This window comes from Seriola dumerili, unplaced genomic scaffold (assembly GCF_002260705.1).
Source record: "Seriola dumerili isolate Sdu_G_001 unplaced genomic scaffold, Sdu_1.0 BDQW01000109.1, whole genome shotgun sequence".
In the NCBI taxonomy this organism is placed as follows: domain Eukaryota; kingdom Metazoa; phylum Chordata; class Actinopteri; order Carangiformes; family Carangidae; genus Seriola; species Seriola dumerili.
In genome coordinates, this window is record NW_019174364.1 from 441,474 (window position 1) to 457,953 (window position 16,480).

General features: G+C 40.9%; 2 protein-coding genes across 2 annotated transcripts; one reads left to right on the top strand and one right to left on the bottom strand.

The window, feature by feature from the left end:
• Positions 1 to 134: 134 nt before the first annotated feature.
• Positions 135 to 12,767, top strand: LOC111222837 (helicase ARIP4-like). Its single transcript, XM_022746693.1, has 22 exons — positions 135 to 290; positions 1,909 to 2,107; positions 2,359 to 2,668; positions 2,782 to 2,918; positions 3,040 to 3,180; positions 3,294 to 3,526; positions 3,637 to 3,819; positions 3,926 to 4,059; positions 4,155 to 4,351; positions 4,530 to 4,872; positions 4,960 to 5,137; positions 5,321 to 5,548; positions 6,010 to 6,128; positions 6,514 to 6,632; positions 7,100 to 7,199; positions 7,295 to 7,500; positions 7,789 to 7,964; positions 8,600 to 8,796; positions 9,168 to 9,352; positions 9,517 to 9,606; positions 9,692 to 9,784; positions 9,948 to 12,767. The coding sequence occupies exons 2-22, from the start codon at positions 1,960 to 1,962 to the stop codon at positions 10,964 to 10,966; spliced, it is 4,536 nt and encodes a 1,511-aa protein (XP_022602414.1). The 5' UTR covers positions 135 to 290; positions 1,909 to 1,959; the 3' UTR covers positions 10,967 to 12,767.
• Positions 12,768 to 13,927: 1,160 nt separating this feature from the next.
• LOC111222839 (cytochrome b561 domain-containing protein 2) lies at positions 13,928 to 16,318 on the bottom strand. The gene is made up of 3 exons (XM_022746696.1): positions 15,915 to 16,318; positions 15,791 to 15,828; positions 13,928 to 15,208 (listed from the first exon to the last, which is right to left on the bottom strand). The coding sequence occupies exons 1-3, from the start codon at positions 16,045 to 16,047 to the stop codon at positions 14,705 to 14,707; spliced, it is 675 nt and encodes a 224-aa protein (XP_022602417.1). The 5' UTR covers positions 16,048 to 16,318; the 3' UTR covers positions 13,928 to 14,704.
• Positions 16,319 to 16,480: the final 162 nt, after the last annotated feature.

Below are 16,480 nucleotides of genomic sequence, written 5' to 3' on the forward strand. Positions count from 1 at the left end.
TCTATCTATCTATCTATCTATCTATCTATCTATCAAACTGAGAGCATTAAGAGTTATCTCATTTTTTGCTTTCTTGAAGTTTTCTTGGTTGACGGGCTTTTTCACTCCCGGAACCCTAGTTGGAGTAACCTCTCCGGGGAAGACATTTATGGTCACGCTGGAAAAAAATTATTGGAAATTAGCAACGTTTATCAGTTGATTTACATGAACTTACTGTAGATATTAATTGACTGACCGTTATACGCACTAACAGCCAGGTTAATTGAAGAGTACAGCACACATCATACAAGGTGAGCTCCAACTACAGACCAGTGTTAAACTGACGCGTCTTAGCTAGCCGTAATTCAGGCTAGCATTAGCAATGTGAACGTTACACCTCCACAGTATTAGATTGTATCTCGCAACGACAACCGACAAAACGGTCGCTTCATCAGGGGAAGCTTCTTTTTCTTCCAGCTTCAGTTACAGCCAGCCACCCTGTTTTGCTGCCACAGATGGACAGAGGAGGTTACGTGGTTTCGGCGTTTGAAATTGCGTTTATTGTGTAAGTAGCTAGCATATTGATGTGCTGACTCAGCCTGAGAAACAATAGTATTCATATGCATTCAGTTAGGAAGCCCAATAAGTCAATAACTAACGACGGTTGTTTGTTGTTCATGTTCACTAACAATAACAACAACATAACCTATTTGCTGCAGAGGTAGCTTTGTGCTACTTGCTAGCTGCCTCCATCCTCGGCCATTGGAGGGAATCCCTCTCATGGGTCAGGACATGTGCAACGTAAAGTCGCAATTTTTAAACATTAGATTCAGTACTGAGCAATGTTTACATCCTTTATCAATGGGCCCAGACGTCTGGCATTCAATGTGTGATACATACTGATGCAAACGTATTATATGAGTCTAATAATAATAGCTTAATTTGGATAGGCTACAAAGGATCTAATGAACAAAAGGGACATAAACATATGTCACTAAGATAAAGTGCAGTATGTATGTACTCCAAATATTTTTCTTTGTGCTTCGTTATCAGGTCAACCTCATCTTATTGTTTAAATGTCTGGTGTAATTTTCTGTCCATATATAATATATTTTTTATAGTATTCTCAATCAGCTATCTATCAGTGCTTCCCAGTCTGTATAATCTGGAATCAGACTCCCATACCACCACTGAAAAAGTAAAAAAAAAAAAAACACACAAATTATTATTAATGCTGACCTTAATTTGTGTTCACACTTAAACAGCATTACTAGGGTAGCCTTGTATAATATCAGAAATACTTCTAAGTCTCTGTCGGGTTCTGACATACTTGTCCACACCTAGATACCAGTTCTTGTTTCTCCATGAATAGTGTTTCTGTTTCCGCTGTTCTTCCTGCTTGGTGTTGGGGCTTAATTTAGTAAAGTTAATAAAGTTAAATTTTACTTAACCATTGCAAAGATGATGAGTTGGGGTTAGGAACACAGTTCTGAACACAGAACTGAACACACAGGCCTTCCTTACGCTTTTAGCTCATTTTATCAAGCGTCATAAACATGACAAAACTGACTTTAATGATTTTGCTCCCTGTCTACAAAGTGCTTAATGGTGTTGCCCCATGCTTCAAGTGTAACGGTCCAAGGGTTTTTTTCTTTTCTTTTCTTTTATCACTTTGTAAAGCAATTTGCGCTGCTGCTGTGTGACACTACTCTCTGAATAAACTGAACTTGAACTAAGTCTAAAACGGTAGACGAGTCTGTTCGATTAGTCTGTTAATCAGTTTATAGATGGACAGTTTTTATAATCAATTAATAGTGCAGCTATTTTATCCAGGAAAAATACCAAATGTTTGTTGGTTTTAAATTCTCATTTTCAGATAACGAGGTGTACCATTGTAAATTACAGGTGTGATGTGTTTTATCATTTTAGGGCTCCTGATGAAGGTGTGTAGGTAATCCTTTGAGAGCCCTGTAAGACGCCATGTCTGAAGAGGCAATTTCAGAAAGTGACCTGGAGCCCAGCCTTAACAGTGAAGAGGAGTATTTGGACAATGAGGAAGAGGAAGACATCGAGGACATGGAGGAAGATGAGGATGAAAATGATGGAGATGATGAAGATGACAGTGTTGGTGAGTGATAAATTAAATTCTTTTGAGTGTCCCTTATTAATTCAGTGCCCTCACAAACATGGGTAAACTTGGTGAGAACAGCTGGAAACAGTCAATTATCTGTAGTTGAGAATAAATATTTGTACCAGTGTTTAATTTTGATTTCATAATGACTAGGAAATGAAACATGTATTAGTACATATATCAGAAATTCGTGCTTGTTAAGTAATCTTTGCAGACGTGAACTGAAATGCTGTTTTATCTCTCTAAAGATCGGCCTGCCAGTGCCCAGAGCAGGACCGAGACGGCTCAAGATGGCAGGGACTCCACCTCAGCTACCTCCGGAGAGCCTTCCTCTGAGCCTCCATCTCGGCCTGCATCCCACCCGTCCTCTGGTGCTCCCTCCAGACCTGCCTCTCGCTCTGAGCCTCCAAACAGCCCGGAGAACTCAAGCCAGAGCAAGCCACCTTCCTGCAAGACCAAGAAACAAAAAGCCTCCAAATTAGCCAAATCATCCAAGTCTTCAAAAGGCTCCAAACCTTCCAAGCCATCTAAGCCTGCACACATGAGGAAAAATATCAGGTACATCCGTTTTCTGTTTGATATTTTTCATCAGCTAAATTAAATAATATACTTATATGTATATCAAATAATGTACTATACTGTAGCCTGACCTTTTTCTCATATGCTTACAGAAAATTGCTGAAGGAGGATCAGCTGGAGGCTGGAACCAAGGCTGCTCAACAGGAAGAGATGGAGAGGCGGAAACGTCTTGAGCAGCAGAGGAAAGACTTTCCTACACCAGCCCCAGCTGTCCCAGACTCTCAACTAGGTGACCGTCACTCGATCAGTGAACTTACACCTTTGAATGTTTCTGCATCCAGTCGCATTTCTGTTTGACATCTTTTGTAATACTTTGCCTTCTATCCCTTTCCCCAACATCTTTCCAACAGTTGACACGGCTTCAATCTTAGGAGAAGTATCTCACTTGGTCCCCGCTCTCCTGAGCAAACAGGATGTGATCTGTCTGGACAGCAGTGGGGATGAAGACGAAAAAGTGGAGCCCAAGTTGCCTGCACTTGCCATTAGAGATGGTAAGATAGATGAGAGTTCTCTGCAACTATAATACTATAATTTCCAAGTGATTCAACAATATGAGAATCAAGCAAGCTCTCACACAGTGTCTACTTCACCACTGATGACCCAGATATCATTGAGCTCAGTTCTGGGGATGAGGACGCCCTGCAGATAAGCAGCGAATCGGCCGATGAGGATGCTGATGGCACCACCGGCTCAGAGGAGAGCAGCGGGGCACACATCAACGATGCTCTGAATCTGCCTGACGCCCAGGGTCAAGTGCTGGTTAATATCAATCACCCTGCAGAGGAAAAAGACATTTATCTTGCTCCACAACTGGCCCGGGCTGTCAAACCTCACCAGGTATGCCCACCATCTCATTCTCTCTTGAACTCTCAAAACATAAACACACAGTAACAGACACCCACAGTCCAGCTTGTTTTCTCACAAATGTTGTTCCCTTCATATCGCAGATCGGGGGAATCCGGTTTCTCTATGATAACCTCATTGAGTCTCTGGAGCGGTATAAGACCAGTAGTGGCTTTGGCTGCATCCTTGCTCACAGCATGGGGTTGGGCAAGACTCTGCAGGTCATTTCCTTCATTGACATCCTGCTGAGGAATACTGAGGCCCACACTGTGCTGGCCATTGTCCCTGTGAGTAATCAAACTGGAGCGATGCAGTGCACATTCATGCTCTCTGAAATAGTCATTTTATTTCATTTAAATTAACCTCCAAAATCTTTGTTTCCTTTTGTACAAGGTGAACACACTTCAGAACTGGCTGACAGAGTTTAACATCTGGCTTCCACCTCAAGAAGCCCTCTCTCCTGACACTGACCCTACACTCGTCGCTGGCCGCACATTCAAAGTTCACATTCTCAACGATGAGCACAAGTATGTAACATGCAATGTCATGTGTTTTTGTTCAAGGGTAGGTATTCATTGTTAAATATCTGAGCTGTTAATCATACTGACTGTGTGACCTGCAGAACGACACTCGCCAGGGCCAAGGTTGTGGAGGACTGGTCCAGAGATGGAGGCGTGTTGCTCATGGGTTATGAGATGTACCGCCTGCTGTCCATGAAGAAGAGCTTCGTTATGGGCAAGAAGAGGAAATCAAAGAAGCCTGCAGGACCAATAATCATTGACCTGGATGAAGAAGATAGGCAGCAAGAACTCATGAGAGGTCAGAAAAAGTCAATAGGTTAAGGGAAGCAGTGGCCAAAGCAGTCTTGTGAAGTTGTTTATGCACCATGAAAAACTTAAATGAGGATAAGAGATACAAATGCAAACCTAAACATATTGTTTAATTTATATTTACACACTCATTCACTCAGTCTTCCCTTGTTACTTTGTCTTTTCAGGTATTGAAAAGGCCATAGCGCGGCCTGGCCCAGATGTGGTGATCTGTGATGAGGGTCATCGCATTAAGAACTACCACGCCAGCACATCACAAGCTCTGAAGAACATCCGCTCCCGGCGCAGAGTAGTTCTGACAGGTTACCCGTTGCAGAACAACCTCATTGAATACTGGTGCATGGTGGACTTTGTTAGGCCCGACTTTTTAGGCACACGTCAGGAGTTCAGCAACATGTTCGAGAGGCCCATTCTGAATGGACAGTGCGTGGACAGCACACCTCAAGATGTCCGCCTCATGCGCTACCGCAGCCATGTGCTGCACAGCCTGCTGGAGGGTTTTGTCCAGAGGTGAGCTGTCTGTCAGACATTAGAACATCATTTTAAAAAGAGTAGCATACAAGTGTGGATTCTTCATGGTGCTTTTCTGGTTTGCAGACGGGGTCACGATGTGCTGCGGGACCAGCTTCCCTCCAAGGAGGAGCATGTCATCTTAGTGCGGCTCTCTCCCATTCAGAGGGCGTTGTACACCGAGTTTATGAAACGCTTCAGAGAAGCAGGAAACAGTGGCTGGCTCGGTCTCAACCCACTCAAAGCCTTCTGTGTGTGTTGCAAGGTGAGACTGCTTTCCTGTCTGTCATGTAGAAACCTCTGTTACTGGATTCACACATTCAAAATGTCCAGCCTAACCAAATTCTTATAATATATATAATTGAGATTCATTTTTTCTGTGTATATTAAAATGTCGTCATTTTTGAGTGAGTAAATCTTCTTGATTCTTGACACCCCCTCCCCCCAGATCTGGAATCACCCAGACGTCCTATATGAAGCCCTGCAGAAGGAGAATCAGGCCAACGAGCAGGACCTGGACCTCGATGACATCACTTCAGCTAGTAACCCTCGCTGCCCTGCACCTGGTGCTGGCCTCAAAGCCAAAGTAGCCGACTCAAGCAACAGCAAAGTTAACAACCTGCCACCACTGAATCCTTCGCAAGATAGAGCCAATCAAGTCATCACATATGAATGGGTAAGTCAACAGTAAACTAAAATCTCTACTAATGGATTTGTTTCTTAGCGCTAACTTCTTCAAAAATTCAGCAGATGCTTTACTTCATATTGAGGAGATTCTACACAGTGAAGGCAGATAATGCGCTGCCATTATTCATCCCCAAGTCCATAGTGAGGACGTATAACGCAAGTCTTTGGTCCTTTGGTCAGTGTGTATCATCTCATAATTATGTCCTAATGAATAAAGGTGTGCCATTCCAGTACTGAAGTTCAGAGTACTTGACAAATACACTTCCAAGTCCTGAAATATTTTTTGTTTCCATTCAGCTCATTCATTGCTGATATGTTCAATCTGCCAACATGTAATCTTTGATGTCATGTCAGTATGGGGGTTTGCTGTTTCTTTTCTTTGGACACAAAGTGTCTTTGAGTTACAGTGCTTTGATATTCAACTGCTGTTTTTCTATTTATTTGTTTCAGGCAAAGGACATAATGTCAAACTACCAAACAGGAGTTCTCCAAAACTCTGCCAAGATGGTTCTTCTTTTTTATTTAATTGATGAGAGTGTGAGAAGAGGAGACAAGATTTTGGTTTTTAGGTAAGTCCACTGTCCAACATATGTCGCATTAAACAGCTTTTTACATACAATTTGAAAATTAATATTTAATCCTCCTACATCTTATTAAGTTTTCTGCTTCTTTTCAATTTTAATTTTGCAAGCAGGAATGTAACAATAAACGAAAATTAAGGCTTTTAGCAAAACAAAAATGATGATTGTTTATAGCCATACATGTAGTGAACATACAGCAATACTGTGACTATTAAAAAAACATCTGACTGATTGGTTGTAACTCTTGACTTTGAGTCTACCAGCCACCAGTCTATTGTACTTCATAATAACTGTTATTTATTTCATACCAAAGCAAACTTCCTTACTTGTTTTTCTTACCCCTTATTGTCTGTTTCTGTTGTGTACTCTCTAGTCAAAGCTTGTCCACGCTGACCGTCATTGAGGACTTCTTATCAAAGAGACCCATGCCAATAGACATAGCCTCCTCTGACTCCCAGAGCCAAAACTGGGTTCGCAACCTCAATTACTACAGTGAGTCATTCAATCTGTGCTCTCGTCCCAAACCAGCAACTGTGCAGAGAGTGTGGGTTTCAGCACTGAAACCTCAGTTGTGATTGTCTCTATTGATTTTGTATCCTTGGCTGCAATTTTTGAAGTTCGCCCATTTAATCTTTTGTCTCAGCAAATTTGCACTGTGTTCTGGAAACAAGAATGTGTGGGAGCAATGTATTTGCAATTCAACAAAGATGTTTGAAATTGTTGCTTTTATATATACAGCAAATACTGCATATACCCTCTGGAGCAGTTAAGTATAAATATGAATAAAATTACTACTCCTACAAGAATTCAATAGAAATGTTCATTATTAAAAACCTCCCAGCTCTACCGTCTCTTTGGTATTCAATGGAAAATATTACCAGGATACACTCTACTTCATTTTGCTGTAAATTAGTGTGAAGATTCTTTGGTGTGAAGAGATGGTGTATGTGTGTCTGCAGGACTGGATGGGAGTACATCTGCCTCAGAAAGAGAGCGACTTATCAATCAGTTTAATGATACAGGGAACAACACAGCCTGGGTCTTCCTACTTTCTACCAGGTCCGTGTCTCTTCTCTCTGTTCTTTTGTCATTTTCTCACACATCCTCCACACACTTGTGGGAAGTTTGTCATTTGTTCTCTGCATTTCTTTCAGAGCGGGCTGCTTAGGCGTAAATCTGATCGGTGCCAACCGAGTTGTTGTGTTTGATGCCTCCTGGAACCCCTGTCATGATGCCCAGGCAGTGTGTAGGGTGTACCGGTATGGTCAAAGGAAACCGTGCTACATTTACCGCCTTGTTTGTGATTACACCTTGGAGAAGAAAATCTATGACAGACAGGTCTCCAAACAGGGCATGTCTGGTAAGAGATTTCTATACATAAACAAGAGCCATTAATATTTAGTGATCAGATGGACACAAAATTTTACTCTTTAAGTTACTTCTTAATTTTGATAAATCTTTAATAATATTGAATAGTTAACTTAAAACACCGTGAAGAGCGGTAAGGCTAGAATCACTATTGATATTATTGTGTCATGTTATTAAACCCTCATCCAGGCCTGTAAACACATTCAGATCTTATTTTTCTAATTACTAATACCTAACTGAATTTATCCAGTCTTAAAATCTTGTTTGTGTGTGTTTTAAGACCGTGTGGTTGATGACCTGAACCCAGTGCTGAACTTTACTCGTAAGGAAGTGGAATCACTGCTGCACTTTGTAGAAGAGGAGCATAACATGGACAAAATCTTTCTGGGATCCCGGGACGATTTTGAGGCAGTGATATATCAAGCCTGTCAGTTTTACCCACACCTCATCACCAAGGTACAGCTGATTATAGGTGTTACTCATGGGCCTAGACTCTGCAAGAGAGGCAGTTTTGGTTTGATGTTTAAATATACATACTTGAGGACTGATATGTGATTTGCTCACTTTATGTCCAGGCAGGATGGTAGTAGCCTTGGTTTTCAGACAAAAGCACAAACTTCTGAATGTCTCGACACTAATTAAAAAAACACAAGAAAAGACCAGGAAGGCTCATCTTCTCCATGAAATGGCTCATTTTTTATTAAGGATTTCAACAGGCTGTTGTAAAATAAGGTTCTTTTTACTGGGGATTTCACATACACTGAATAACAGTAGAATCTTAACTTGTATGAGAGCGCGTTACCTGAAAAAAATACTGACATGGCCAATTTGGATGTGATGAAAACTGCACAATAAATCTAGTAATAGTTAAATTTCCCAGCTGATACTGTAAAACTAGAATCCTATCTATCTGTGATGAAGTAAGTAAGCAAGAGAGGAAAAGGAAAGCAGTATCCTTATTTTATTAATATTGTAAATCCCTTATAGCCAGTGAGTTTCCTCTGGTATGTCAGGGATCAAACTGCTTCTTGCATGGTATATCCTTCAGTCGATCTGTAATTCATTTTCCCTTTTTCCATATGTGTCAATAGCAACCTTTCCATCATGAGTCCTTGCTGGTGGATCGGAAGGAGTCGAAACTGACCAAAGCAGAGAAAAGAGCAGCGAAGAAGAGCTATGAGGATGAGAAACGAGCCTCTGTGCCCTACTCTCGCCCATCGTATGCTCCCTATTATCCAACCAGTGATCAGACGCTCACAAACATACCAGCATTCAACCAACGTGGCTGGTGGGTCTAAGACTGCATGCTTTATCTCACATTCCTTTCTTTTAATTGCTTGGGTAGTGGCTAACAGCTTAGCTCTGTTCCTTTCTAGTTCATATCCTCAGCTATAATTAGCTACAATCTAACCAACAGAGGTTTTCCTGATATTCTGTGGTGGAATGCATTAAAATACGAACTTCCCCTTGAAACTCAGGAAATGACTCTTGCTCAGTGACAAAAACTGAAAAAGTAAAATTAACATCTGGTTTGTTTGAGGTTATAGCTGTACACATTTGTGTCTTTTCTTTTTTTTTTTAATGTATTTCCCGCACACTAGACACTGCTGCTAGAGTATGTGTGTGATCATCTTATGAGTTCACGCCTCATATTTCCAGGCGTCCCATGGCAAGGCCGGATGAGAAGCCTGTGGCAAGTGTTAGGCCCATCCAGTCAACCCCAATCCCCATGATGCCTCGCCAGGTTGGCATGGGCATGGCTGGCTCCAGCTCTGCTGGCAGCCTGCCTGTCAACTTCTTGCAGAAAGCTGGAGTCTATGTGCAGAGGATTGTCACCACAACTGGTAATTTATTGTATCTTTGAATGCTTAAATCACTGAAAATAACCAAAACCATAATATTACATTTTAAATTAATTAAACCATTTAATCTTTCAACAAAAATGAATTATGTCTTGTGAAATGTAATGACCAGACATTAACATCAGCCAGTTTTTCTGAATCTACAGATATTGTAATCCCAGGAGCCAACAGCACAACGGATGTTCAAGCTCGAATCAGTGCAGGAGAGAGTATCCATGTTATCAGAGGATCTAAAGGTAGTTGCAGCAACACAATAATTACTCTCTGCATACAGAACATTTCGGTAAACTCATCTGACACTTGATGTTTTCTCCGACACAGGTACCTACATCAGGACAAATGATGGAAGAATATTTGCTATTCGATCTGGAAAGATCAGTAGACCAGCAGTCGGGGGCTCAGCTGCTTCAAGAGGTATACATTTTGATTTATTATTCATGTTTCCTCTTGCATAGTTTTGCATTACAACCATCCAAACAACTCATACGACTTTGAGGGTGGGGTATAAGAATACATAATTCAGAGGCAGAGATGATGTACATGTTTCATGACTGTATTTTTTCTCTCCCCTCCACAGACACCCAAGGTTCCCTGATCCATCCAGTCAGTAATGGCTGTTCATCCCCTGTGGATCAACAACAGTGCTCCCCCAACAGGGAACAGCGTCCCTCCTCTCCTTTAAGCTCTGAGATTCTCAGAGAACTCAGCCGCTACACTTCATCCTCAGGTGATGCAGCTGCTGGCATGGGGAATGAATTGCCGTCACCCCCAGATGTGTCTGCTGTACCAGCAGGGGATGGGAGCAGTTCACAAATCAATCAGCCTGGTGATCTCAGTAGGCAGCTCAGTGAGGACCTCCTGAGCTCAGCATTAGAGATGGCTGGCACAAAACGCAAGAGTACTGAAAGTCAGGGCAACACACAAATAGGAGGAAAACGCACCTCTGCTGCAACACGTTTCCCTGGACTGTCCATGGGCTCCAGTGGGCTCAGTTTTCCTCCTGTGGGTTTGAACTCCTCCTCCCTACTGGGAAACCTAGGGCACATGAGTCACCCACTTCTCATGGGTGGCAGTGGTGGATCATCATTCCTTCAGACACCAGGACAAACACTGGCTGACCTACAGAACATGTTCCCGTCTGCAGGCTCAGACCTACTGAGACAGTCTGCCACAGGGAACGGACACCTTCCCACCCCCTCCCCATCCTCTCTGCCCACTGTTTTCTCCTCTGCTTCCACCACAATTCCCATGTCATCGACGCCTTCAGCAGCAGCTTCTTCCTCCCTGGCTCCGGGTTCTCTGCCTCCATACTTGATGAACCCCAACATGGCTGGCTTACTTTCATCAGGTTTCCCTCTCAACTACAGTCAGTCGCTGCTCTCTGAGCAGAGGATGTTCCCCACCCCTCTCCTCTCTGGATCAGGGGGGTTCTCTGCGCCTAACTCCAGTTCTACCACATCCAGCTTTGTCTCTCATTACAACAATCCCACCTCCAGCCTTTTGGGGGCAGCTCTGACCCAACCGGACAGATATCAGAGTACAGAGAATGGCGCCAGTAGTTCTGATGACGATGTTATAGAGGTGACGGGACAGTAGAGACTCATTAAGTCACGGAGAGGCAGTTTCACACACATTCTTGTTAATCATGGTTAATGAAAAAAGACATAAGGGATGGGAATGATACACGTTTACATGACTAAGTGAACTCTGAATTTTGTTACAGTATCTACTCTAACCCATAAATGATGGCCAGATACATAGTTACTTTCTGAATGTGTGAGCACATCAGAATACAAGTGAGAAAGAGAGAGAAAAAAGTGAAACTCTTGAATGATGAAGTGACATAAAAACAAAAATAACTTTTCAGGAGCTACAAATTTATGTTAATCCTGAACACATACAGTTTGTTGGCAAAGGCTGTGGTGAAGTTATATGTGGTTCAGCCTTGTTAGAGTAGCCATTTGAACAGTGTACATCAGTCACCTAATCATCAGTGAACTAAATTTCCTAATTCTCTCTTTAAACTTCTCTCATACACGCACACACACAAACACACAAATGGACTGTCACTCGCAAATGAGAGAATCAACTTGTACCTTAAAGACTTTACAAAGTCATAGTAACAAATCCTAATGCTGAATATCCCAGACTTGTTCAGCTGGAGCATCAGAGCAGTGGGAACAGACGTTTGTCTTACGGGGACCAGCTGAAACTATCGGGGGCTTTGTAAACACAGCCTCCCCTGCTACATTTGGAAGCAAGGCCTCACCTTGCAGTTAGTTTCATTTCCTCTGAATTCAGATGGAATGATGTGACTAAAACGTTGTTGGATTTTCTCATGATATATTGCTGTGAAACAGTCAAGTGCATTATAATTTGACTTGCTGATAAACATGGCAGCCGTACTGACCTGCTGAACACTTATTTACTCATTTCAGTTTCCTTTTCTAGTCAACAAAACAGAAAAGCTACATACAACAGTAAATAAGTCACAGTAGCTACAGAACAGGGTGTTAATATTTGTTAAAAGACTTACCAATATATTTTGAGAAAATCCTTCAAGGCTTACCTTTTGACAACAGGAACTTTAGGCTTTCAGAGCATATTTTAGTCTTTAGCAATTTGATAGACATCGTAGCATCCCCTGTTGAAAGGATATTACATGTGATACTATAACTGAACATGTTGATACTTTGTAAATAGCAGTCATTATCATTGTTTATATTGCAAGTTAATACTGTGCAGTGTGTAGATTCTGGTCATAGGGAGATGGTTTATTATTCCAGTGACTATCATGATGATAAACACACCCCTGCATTAATGCTGGGGAAACAAATTTATGTTCTTTGTTATCAGTTTTTTTTCTTAAAACTAAAATGAATGTACTTTCATGTCAGCCTTTGATAACATGGGCTGGGACATGGATTCAGACTGTGTTCTTTCATTTTTAGCCTTAAATAACACAAAGGGGTCTTGAGTCTTTGCATTTACCTTAGTACATCCTTTCTACAAGTCTGTTGGAAGAACTACTGAGCATTTAGACAGTCTGTGTCAAACTCAAAACACAAGTGTAGGGCAGATTCAGCATCATGATTAAAAGCACGAAATGTGAAAGCCAAAAGGAGTGAAATCGAAGATACAATGTTGCTAGCTCATTCGCAAAAGCTTGTCACAGCTCTTTTGTTGCAGTTTTTACTTTAGTGTCCCGATCATCTGTTGATATATCATCGCTGAGTCAGCCTACACGCTTCGTGTAGATTTGACTGAATCATTTCCTTATGAATCGTTTTCAGAAACTCTTGAGAATAAATATTTCCTAAACTGTAGAAACCATTGCATTCATGCACCCTGAGTCAATGTAGCCACCAACCATCAAATCATGTGTATATATATATATATATATATATATATGTGTGTGTATATATATATACACACATACATCCAGTTGTATATATATATATATATATATATATGTGTGTGTGTGTGTGTAAATATACATATATATCTATAATATGTATGTATATACATACATACATATATATATATATATGAACGTTACATTACAACCACCAATGACTTTGTCAGGTGGTGTGGTGGCCTTACCAAACTGACAGTGCCATTATATGGTAGCTTTTCACCTAAATGCAGTGCAGTGTAAGTAGCTTCAGTAGTGTCAGTCAGTGTATATCTGCAGTGCTTTAGGGAGTTTAGGTCTTTGCTGTTCTCTGTAGCCTTGTGTTCCTGTGTTGTGAAGACACCTCAAGGTATTTAGATTTAGGAAAGTCCCTTCCCTCCGTTGGTAAAATAGGCTAAATGCAGTGGTTAGCCTTTAGAAAACACTGGATAACCTGAGACAACAAAGCATTCCCTATGAAGTCACATTTTTTGTAGAAATGTTTTCTTGTGGGGCCCTTTTGCCCTCAAAGTCTGAGTACTGTTCACTTTTTGTTTTATTTGCTACTGGCTCCATCCCTGCCATTCTGGATGCTTCATTTCTATCATCAAGGACATCTCCAGTTTTCTTCAGCATGTCTTTGGAACTTGTGATTTGGTTTGTTTCAGATTTGAAGTTGGAGCTGGCACTTTGGATCATATCTGCTTGTGAACTGTACAAGGTACAGTATACTGACCCCATGTCTTTATTCCCAGTCTTCTCAATCTGTTGAAAACATGTTACATTTGAATCTTGGGAATCATTAGTATATTAAAACAATGGTTTGCCATTCTTGTTAATTATGTGTATTTTTATGTTTCATGGGAATACTTCATTTTCTAATGTTTTTTATAACTTCTTATTGGTGTTCACTCACCTGGCAGTTGTTTCCCTTATTTCCATGTAAGTGTCTGAAATTTATTTATTTATGATGGAAAATATATTGGTTTTTTTTTGTATTATGTTTTTTAACCTTTTGTTCACTTTGACCCATTGGCGGCTGATCCAGTAAGAATTTCGTACATGCAGCCTAGATCGAAGCAGAATATGACTGTGTTATCAATGTTATTTTAACAATAAAACACTCTTCTATTGCAGTGTGAATTATTTACAAATGCTTTTAATTTAGGACATAACCTTTACTATGACATTATCATCTCATTCATGTGGCTAAATCAGTAATCACAGGCATGATAATAAGCAACCTGAGGTACAAAAATTCAACAACTTCAACAAACAGTATATTCAGGGCTGTAGGCAAGATTTTAGAGATATAGAGGTCATGAATTTGAAAATCCAATAGTGGATTTGGGACTACACGTGAAAAACTCTAGGTCAGTTTTACTATCTATTTTTGTTCATATTTGCTGTAAATTTCTATATATCCATATATATTTTTTAATTAACTGAATAATTTTTTTGCCTAAAATCAGTCACATTTTAGAATCTACAGCCATGCCAGCAGCTCTCCAAGGCTGCACACACAGCGATGCTTTGCTAAATGCCAACATGCTGATTTTTAGTAGGTAATATGTTTTCCATGTTCAAAATTTTAGTTTAGCTTGTTAGCATGGTAACATTTGCTAATTAGCAGTGGAGCTGAGGCTGATGTGATGGTCAATACTTCTGCAGGTATTTGGTCTTAGACTAAAGTTACCATGGCTAAAAACATCAGAGTCCTGTGTATATTATGTAAAAAAGAAAATAAAAAAAACAGCAATCAAGGAAAGGGATTTCATTATCCACATTTGGTGCTGGTGCCTCTTGGACAAACTGTTGGCATGAGGCATCCTTTTTTACTTTTATGTAAATCAAAGTGATTGCACGTGACCGAAAAAATGAAATTTCTTGCACAAGTAGTCAGTGACAGTTTAGTTTAAGTGTCCATACTGTGTCCTCTGTCAAGACTGCAACCGTTTCTTAGCCATGTAAGCACTGGTGACTTGGTTCATGATGATGAGGGCACTGAGAGCAGGGCAGAGTGCTGACAGGTACCAGGTGTGTTCTCTGACAGAAGCGGTGAACCAGGCAGAGCAGAGGCCGAGCAGCAGGCTGATACTGCCGAGCAGGTAGGTGACGAGTCCAGACGCTGCGTGGTAGCGTTTGAGTTTGGCGAGCGACCAGCCTTTGGCCAGAGAATGGTAAATGAGAGGCACGGCTGCCAAGGACTGCAACCCAACCACACACACTGTGAGTAGGCCAAGCAGACCATGCCATGAGGTGAAGTGGGGTTTACCATTCAGGTGTTTGTTGTAAGCGATGGCTGCCAGACCCAGGACTGCACAGGAAAGACAGAGACACTGCAGAATCCAGTGAACACGACCTTTGGTCTTGTGTGGAAACCTTTTGATGGGGGAGCCATGGGGGGAGAAGAGTAGTATGGCCTCGGTCATGAAAAAGGAGAACTGAAAGAAAAGAAGAAAATGAAATCGGTCAACTAATAATTATATTTGTTCATCTGTCCATTATTTTCTTGATTATTTGATGAATTGTTTTGTCTATAAAATATCAGAAAATAGTATAAAAATTCTAAGAATTCAGAAGAAGAATTCTAAGAAAAGCCCAAAGCCTAAACTGATTTTCAAATTGCATATTGGAGAAGTTGGAATTGGTGAATTTTTTTGGCATTTTTGTCTAAAAATGACTTTATGTGAGATCAATAATCGAAATAGCTTTTTTGTTGATCAACCAATCTAGAGCTGTCAGTTGATTAATCAATTGGTCGAGAAAACTTATTCGGCAACTATTTTAATAATCAATTAATTGTTTCAGTCATTTCAAACAAAGATGCCAAATATTATCTGACTCCAGCTCCTAATATGTGAAGATTTTCTGCTTTTCTTTTTTATATAAGCCAGTAAATTGCATATCCTAAGGTTTTGGACAAAACAACCATAATGGAGACATTGCCTTGGTGGGCTCTCAGAAACTGTGAATGCAATGTGTTTACAGCTGAAAATATTTTTCTTTTGAAAGTTCCAACTTACAGCCAGTGTCATGAAGAAAGGATGCCAGGAAAACAAACCTGAAATAACACAAACATGAACATGAACAAATGATGAAGACAGAGGGACAGCGACATGAAAATATGTAAACAGTAGAAGCACTCACTTGTACCGGGCCGAGACAGAAGTGCAATGAATACACTGAAGACAATGCAGATTAAGTGGGTCAGCACTGCGGAAGCTGTTCTGGTAAAACCGTAGATCCGAGGCTCAGATTCAGACGTGTTGTGATGAACCATGTTTAGGTAAACTTGTTACGTGGACCTTTGCGGCTCACCAACAGCCGACACAAGCCCTGGGCTGTTTCCTGAAGCGAACTCGCAGTTTGAGCTGAACCGAAGCGGAACTGATGGTGGATGAAAAGTCTGACCTCCTCCTGCCGGGGCCTTGCTTCATTTAAAGACAGAAGACTGAGCTGTTCAAGGAGTTGTCACATAACTGTATCTTCACGAATCAGGAATGAATCTGTTCCCAAGTTATCAGGCCGGCATGCTCTACGTTATGTGGCGCCCCCGGGTCAAAAAATATACTTCCGGTCAGATTTTTCAATATAAAGCGTCGTTTTACCAATCCACCACAAATCCAGAATATACTCAATGTGTTTCTCTGATCATAATAATCCCGTTTATTGTACTGAAAAGACAATTTTCCGCTCATTTTTGCCTCCTCATG

Bases quoted from the DNA above. Each gene is read 5' to 3' on its own strand.
- LOC111222837 (XM_022746693.1), top strand. From the start codon at position 1,960: ATGTCTGAAGAGGCAATTTCAGAAAGTGACCTGGAGCCCAGCCTTAAC. The intron at 2,669-2,781 runs GTACATCCGTTT...ATATGCTTACAG, and splicing joins CACATGAGGAAAAATATCAG to AAAATTGCTGAAGGAGGATC. The intron at 8,797-9,167 runs GTGGGTCTAAGA...TCATATTTCCAG, and splicing joins GCATTCAACCAACGTGGCTG to GCGTCCCATGGCAAGGCCGG.
- LOC111222839 (XM_022746696.1), bottom strand. From the start codon at position 16,047: ATGGTTCATCACAACACGTCTGAATCTGAGCCTCGGATCTACGGTTTT. The intron at 15,829-15,914 runs GTGAGTGCTTCT...GTGTTATTTCAG, and splicing joins TCTGTCTCGGCCCGGTACAA to GTTTGTTTTCCTGGCATCCT. The intron at 15,209-15,790 runs GTAAGTTGGAAC...CTTTTCTTTCAG, and splicing joins CTTTCTTCATGACACTGGCT to TTCTCCTTTTTCATGACCGA.